The sequence below is a fragment of the Papilio machaon genome, chromosome 1 (genome assembly GCF_912999745.1).
Source record: "Papilio machaon chromosome 1, ilPapMach1.1, whole genome shotgun sequence".
Lineage (NCBI taxonomy): Eukaryota > Metazoa > Arthropoda > Insecta > Lepidoptera > Papilionidae > Papilio > Papilio machaon.
The window spans coordinates 8052621-8060572 of NC_059986.1; the positions used below are offsets into that span (position 1 = coordinate 8052621).

Consider the following 7952-nt stretch of genomic DNA (forward strand, 5'->3'; position numbering starts at 1 on the left):
TCTACAATACGATATTTTTTTCTATCGGATAACTAGATATAGATTTTAAGTTAATTTTTATTAAATTAAGGATCAACATTTTACATTACGTTTAATATGCTTAGATATATTATATATGTACTTATATATCTCATATGTACAATATGTTTATTACTGTGATAATAATGCGGAAATATAAATAATTCGATGAGCGTAAAATATACAAAAGAGCAAATATTTTAGGTGAAAATGTTTATTAAATTGAAAACAATATAAAATTTGCATTATTCAATGCTTGTTACTTAAACAAAGGCTGTGATTCCGTGTTAAAAATTATTAAAAGACATTATTATTTTCTATTATGTTCATATAATAGAAAATTTTAAACTTTATGTAATAAGTATGTATCCAAACTATATATTAATTTGAAACGATTTTGAAAATTAAATTTTTATTATTTTATAATAAAATTTCTAAATATAAATTATATTTAACTTATATAACTATGTTTGTAGAAGCCGCTATTTAGATAATATATATATAGATGTATTTTAATTATTATTGTAATTTTGTAAATGGTGATTTTATTTTTAAGGGATAAAATATTTAATACAACTTTGAACAGGGATTTTAAATAATTATGTTTGATGTTTGATATTGTTTACATATGTAAATATGGTAGTAAATGCTTAAATACATCTGTTATATAATTCCAATATAAAAATAAATATCCATAAGGTACCTGTTGTCATATCACAGTATATATTTTTTTATAAAATAAAAAAAATTGTTGAAATATTTCTGTTTATTTCCGGATCAATCCTACTAACATTTGTTTTAATTATAACGAATTTTATGATGTTCTTTTAAATATATTTTTACGCATTGCAATTGCCATATAAAAATAATTATTAGACACTTCTATATTTGTATATCACATATTTAGCATTTCGTGATAAAATAATATAGACATAAAATCCTAATCTACCCATAGCCTGTAGTTAAATACAGTCAAATAAAAATCTTGAAAAAACAAAAACAATCAAATTGATTTAATTTTGGAATACATAGTTATTAATTTATCAATATTCATCTGGCAATTTTTTTCGAGAGAGCTACCGTAATTTTTAAAGTAAGTTTATAATTCTTAAATGTATTCCTTATAAACTAAGGGCCTTTTAACTTCATGTGGTAAAGAAGCTTTTATCCTGGCTTCCTCCAGACTTATCGTTTATTGTTGTTTGACACGTAACCGTAGGAATTTGCAACTGAAAAACAAATACAACCAATTTAAATCAAGCACAAAAATTCTTTAACCCTTTAACCGCCAGAGTCGGATTAATCCGACCAATGTTATCGTGTCCATTTCGCCTAGGTCGTATATATCCGACAAAATAGCTGTGTTTGTTTTTAGTGGCTTTTCCGACTCGTCATGTTTTATATTGCCTTAAACATGTTATTATATGAAGATTTAATACATAAAGCAATCATTTGTAATGTCGTACACTTTTGGTTCGTACTAAAAAGCCATATTAAGAAGTAAGAAGTTCGGTGAAATAACTGATAATATTCTCTTGTAATTTCATTAGTGCCAAACGCCCGCGTCGGAGAAATCCGACACTAGTGTTGGGACATTATTCAAAGAGTAACATGTAAAAAAAAATGTACATCAAAGCAGTTCTCTTAATATTGACTTATTCAGAGAACAACAAATAAATTAATTACTAATAAATATTTCTTTACAATAGTTCTACATAGTTTTATTGAATTCTTCTGAAAATAAGCAAATAAGTTGTCAAATGTCGACAATTGTGAATGATAGTGTTCCCATCCCTAGATGACTTCCTTGACTAAACTGCAGGCTGATTAGGAAATAAACGTACGACTGAATTATTATGTAAGTTTGTTATTGTATATATTTGTTATTGGGAAATTAAAAGAAGATTTCTGGACTGATTTTATATTGAGAATTAATAAATCATTAACAATATTTAATGGCTTTGCATTCAATTCTTTCTACTACCAAAAGTAAAAAAAATGTTGCCCTGGATTTAAGCACAGATTTATAATTAACATCGCGCTGCAACAAATTTCGATATTATTTATCGATATTTTAATAGGTAAACTACATACAACCCTCTTTGTAGTAGGTATTTTTTTCTGTTGTATCGAGCTGGGCGCTGGGGGCACGGCAGCTGATAAAATGCCAAGCGGTTAAAGGGTTAATTTCGGACGTTAAATTAAAAGGGGCCCAAAATTATAGTGGTATCGGTTATAACTTTACTGAAATGGCACTAGAAGTAATATATAACGAACCTTTGAAATTCTCTTCGTAGTGATGCAACATCTTCCATAGAACCTCCCCACTGATCTCGGGCTCGGGCAATAATCCGCCGTGACGTTTCCTTAGGGCTTTGGGATCGACGTGCGACAGTAGCGACTGCTTATCAGAGCCGTGGAAAAAAATGCGCGACCGCAACTTCTCGCGCAAGAATGGCTTGAAAATCGCAAACAACATGTTGAAGATGTACGGCTGACTCACGATGTGAACTGCCTTAAGACGAATCGGTATACAGTCCTAAAAAAATGTAATATTAAATGTAGTTAATAAATTAAAAAATGGAAGAGTGAATACGGAAATAAATTTGACACACTTGTTATGGAGTGCCATTCGTAATAATATGCTAAATATTCGCATTTTACATCTAACGACTCATTTATGAATGATTAATGAATTAAAAATAAAAACAGAAACACATTTGGAAATTTCTTTCCATATATAAGAGAAGGGGTAAACGAGCGGGGAAAACATCCAGGTGACAATCGCAATGAACATCCGCAACAGCAAAGAAAGTACAGCTGCGTAGCCAGCCTTTGAGAAATAAAAGACATGTGCTCTCAAAAAAAGAAAACGCTGTAACACCCTCTGATTTAAATTTCACTATCCTTATAGTATTAAATAATTCTTTCATATGATGACCTTAACCTTTAAAGTAATAAAGCAAAAAGCACATAATCGTTAAGCAAGACAGTGATTAATCATTTGATTCAAATTACATATTATATGGCAGTGCAGAGTTCGTTTGACATTGAAATTCTAAACAACCGGTAATCATTACCCATGACGTGACGTTCGAAAAACACGACTAAAAATTTTCGTAGTGTACCATAAAATCAAAAAATGAACAGAAGAAAATAACTTAAACTGCGATTCGATTCGATTATTCTTATACAAATGTACAAAAAAAGAATTAAATTCCCTTCGCACTTAGAATCGAACATTGTGGAGCAAATTATAATCAGAGCTTTAATTTAGCAAAATGTATGTTGCTATGACAAGTTTTCGATCTTCATTGTTAGCGTCAAATTACTTTTCATGTAAATGGGTACGAAATAAATGTCCTTGACATTACCAACCTGAATCCAGTCAACTACCATTTTGGCGAAGGAGGGCGTGAACTGCATGACCTGTGAGAAAGAGAGTCCCTTCATGTCCAGTATCACGATAACGCCATTGATCTGCGTCCGTGGCTCCGACATGGCCGACTCCAGCGCCAGTTGAACGCCTCGGAACACCTCCGATAGTGGAACTAGGCGATGTTGCCAGCGCTCTGTAGATATCATGGCACAATTAACTGTATTATGTCTCCTCTAACTTATTACCGGGTAGAATTGTTTATCGTCCGAAGAGTATAACTGTATTTCTAGAAACATCAAATTAATTATTTTGACCTTATGTCTTAAAACAGGAATTAAAAAGGTAAATATCTTTGAAAGATACTATTTTATTAAGTCCTGAATAATCTAGGACAAAATTGCTACTGGAACATATACAATTTGAACTTATTTTTTTACTAACTGATGTAGTTAAACTAATTACAAATATAACTTCCATAATCTTGACTCAATCTGGTGTTTATTTTATATTAATGATTTTCCTTGTTTTCATTCATGTCATTTTGAACATAATTTTTATTCAATATCAAATTTGTTTTTGTCTAGTCATGGCCAGTTCATGGCTGTTAAATTATTCAACAACAAAAACTTGCTCATTCAATCTAACCAACCAATGTTGTAAGATGTTTGTCGAGTTACAGTGTTAGTAAAATAAAAGCTGGTTTTCGTATGAATTTATAATGAGTTTAAACTAATTACATAATTGTTACTAGATCGTGGGTTTCTTCATCATTAGGTACAATGTACAAAATTATGTTGACTGGCTATAAGACGTATTATCTTGTGCCTATTTGATTTTCGCCATTTTACGATAGATGGTTGATACCGTTGGTGAGGATTCGAACTAATAATATAGATAGAATTAACTGTACCGTAAGATCAATAGGCACTTGTAAATCGGAAAGAAGCAAAGCTATCATTTCCAAGCAATCGCCTATCCATTTATAAAGATCAGAAAAAGTAAGAAGAATAAATAACAAAAGAACAGAATTAAGGCCAAACGCCTGTAATTTATAGGCCTATCACAAAATAGAAATAAGCGGCTGATTTATCAAATTTTGATCCGATTCTGTCCATTTATTTTTTTCTTTGATTTGGTAAAAGTACGTAAGCTGTATTTAGTACTGAAAACCTATTTCACATAAGTAATAAATATTAAATTGAGAAGTAATCTCATCGCTTAATGATGTAAAAATAAATATTAATATGTTTATATGATAAAGCTCTATGTAAATTTGTTTTAATCACGTCTACCTTATATAATATTAGTGTTTCATTTATTTACTGAATGGCTCAAGAAAAATAAATATGTACAAATTATATTTACCTCACTTGAGAAATACAGAGCTTTATGTGTGATTCGTTTATGTGTACCCAATTCTCAACAGTACGTGATTATAACCCTTTTTATTCTGTTTTTGTATATTTACCTCCGGACTCCACAAGCATAATGCGTCGTCCATGCTGATCTCTAGGTGCTAGGATTGATATGATAGAGTGGTCGAAAGCAGGCTTCACTGCAGTAGGCACCAGGTTAGTACAGTAGCTCTCATGAGACTGCCTAAATTTGTAGTACGCTTGTATCTAAAAAAAAAATCCATAACTTTTTATCTTTAAAAGTAATGTTTCCAGAGCCGGTTACAAGGGCGGAGAGACGTCAACAGAGATATTGCCTAGAGAGAGTTCTTATATTACGTATTGATAAAAATATTTTTTTCAAAAGCTTTAGATATTACGAGTATATACAAACATTTTAAGATTACATTTAATTAAATTTTATTTATTTACATTTAAATTTAAATTTAAATTTTGATTACTGTTTTAATTATCTCAGTTTGTTTTTGTTATAATATATTTTCCGACTTCGTATTATACACTAGGAACAACGTATTAAAGCTTAGTTTTACACGTACTGACATCACATTATGCAGTTAATAAGCCTAAGTCTTAAGACATGGGACCGGTTTAAATGAAACGTAACCATAGAGCGATCGACCAAAATCATATCCGTGTAAAATTAAATGTTCTACTTACTCTTTTAAAAGCACTTTCTGGATAAAACTTGGATGGTCTGAGGAATTTCATCAAATAGCTATCATCTTGTAGCGGTACGAAGAGTGAAGTGTCCTCTGAAAAACGAAACATTTGTAAATTTTGTAATACTTATAAATTTTGACCCACAAGTTGGGCAGATTTGCCTACTGATTATTCGTCCCAATTCGTAATGCGTCCGGTGCCGTGCATCAAATGCAGGCTGATCGACGGACTATCATTGTGGGTTATAAATGTTTACACATTTTTTACCTTGATTATTCGGCCTTTGTTCAGAGAAATTTGGTTGTACTACTGTAAATACGTTTTGTTCGCCTTTTCACATTTCTAATTCCTAGTTCTTTCTTACTAGGGCAAACTAGCGACGAAAACATCAAGGTGATCATCGACGCCTATGAACATCCGCAACGCCAGAGGAACTGCAGATGTGTTGCCATCCTTTTAACATGTCTTTTTTATGTAAATGTTTCGGAAATTATTTGTTTAGAGCGTAATCATCGCTCGTTGTTTTTTTTAGTTGTTCAGTAACTAGTATTCTTGAGAACCAACCGTATGGTGTACTCGAAGTCCGGATTCGAAACCCGGTCTGCTTGTAAATAATTACATACCTAATACTTTTAATAATTTCTTTTATAGATGTCAATTTTTTATCTCTATGAACATCGTTACAAATGCGCATATTCATAGTATTACTCTATAATAGACCTTATCCATAATACCGGACTATAATTAAAGCTGTAATTTACTCGGAAATTAAATTTATACATAGGTTTCATTGCGATAGAATGATATATACTTACTTCTTAGCATTTCTCTTAATTCTTCAACAGCCTTTTCAACGATCTCCGGCGTCTCTCTTAATTCTTTCTCAGCCTTTTCTAAATATTCCTTTTCTGTGATAGGCATTCTCTCTAACTGTATTTGATTCTCGCCCCACATGACAAACGGAGTACCATCTGCGTCGTATAGCAGCTCCATTGTTATTTCTTTATTTATTGAGACACCACCGGTTTTTTAAACGTCTCAGCAAACGCCGTGTTACGACAGATCGCGAAATGAGGGCGAATTTCTTAAAGCCAGCATCCGTCGAAGTTACACCATGTAAAACCCTTCACTTAATTCTTAACTAGGTTAAACACTAAATTATTGTATGATATTAATAGTGAATCGTCTTATAATTCAAATAAATAGCGATAACGAACATAACACTTTGATTGTAATATCAATTTATACTGATAAATGCTAAATATCTTATAATAAACAGAAGTAGATTATATAAATTTTACATTTAACGAATTTTAATAGATTTATTGTGGAATATTATGAATTAAATTTTTAACTCGTTTTTTTAATGTCACGCAGATGAGAGGCGCGCGAGTGATCTTAAGTCGGACTGGCGTGAGCCTCTGCGCAACATAACGGTCGCCACTCGCCACCACTCCTATTGCTACCAATTTATACCTCTCACTTGGAAACACCAATGGATTATGATAGTGTAATTTATAAATGTCATCATTCGTATTTTAACCTACATAAAATATTTTAAACATAAACTCTACAGGCAGACGAGATAAGAAAATACGCGCGTATTTTATTGAGGTAGGTAGAGACGTACTGATTAACATATCTTCATATTTGAAATTATCTACGAGTATAATAGGTATCTTTAATTATTAATTCAATTATGATTATTATTCTAAATATAAAAAGTTCTCTTCATAAAATAACTAACTCAAACACTTAAGCATTTTTTTCTTTCTTTTGATCTTTTTACAAGGTGTCTACGTCCTAATACAAATGGTCAACGATCCATAGATTCACAGATGTCTGATTCATCCACTGTTGGCAAAAAATTTCAACTTGGTAATCGGACCAATTCGTAGTGTCTACACTTTTTTAGTAGTGTATGCCTTGAAGTTAAAGATTTCTATCAGATTTCGGCAGAATTGCGAAGACGATTACCTCATATTACCTTATGTAATGTAGAAATATCATAGTATAAAAATTACTCAAGATCTTTGTTTAATTTACATATGAATCTACATATATTGTAATGTACTATGCTGTTATTATATAATTTAACATCGACAAGACGGTGAAATGAAACAATTAAGGACAATCAAGACGATCAGCAAATTGGCCGAGATCTCATTTGCAAATATTCTAAACTAGCAGTCGCCTGCGACTCCGTCGGTACGGGTTTAAAAAAAAATTAATAAGTAGCCTATGTATTCTTACAGACTATGTTCTCCATCTGTGCCAAATTTCATTAGGATCCGTTGAGCCGTTCCGGAGATACCTCCAAACAAACATACATCCATTCATCTAAGCTTTCGCATTATAATATTAGTAAGATGGCAAAAAAATAAGCTGACGTAATTATGCATTCTTCGATTTTTAACAATAGGTAAGGAAAATTTTTTATAATAAAATTTATTTGAATTACACAGTACTTATTGTGTAAA

The 7952-nt window shown here is 31.3% G+C and overlaps 1 protein-coding gene across 1 annotated transcript; it reads right to left on the minus strand.

The window, feature by feature from the left end:
- Positions 1-1139: 1139 nt before the first annotated feature.
- On the minus strand, positions 1140-6748 carry LOC106713746 (alpha-tocopherol transfer protein-like). The gene is made up of 6 exons (XM_014506595.2): positions 6288-6748; positions 5470-5564; positions 4866-5019; positions 3397-3590; positions 2296-2557; positions 1140-1247 (listed from the first exon to the last, which is right to left on the minus strand). Exons 1-6 carry the CDS (start codon positions 6463-6465, stop codon positions 1204-1206), a joined length of 927 nt encoding a protein of 308 aa, XP_014362081.1. The 5' UTR covers positions 6466-6748; the 3' UTR covers positions 1140-1203.
- Positions 6749-7952: the final 1204 nt, after the last annotated feature.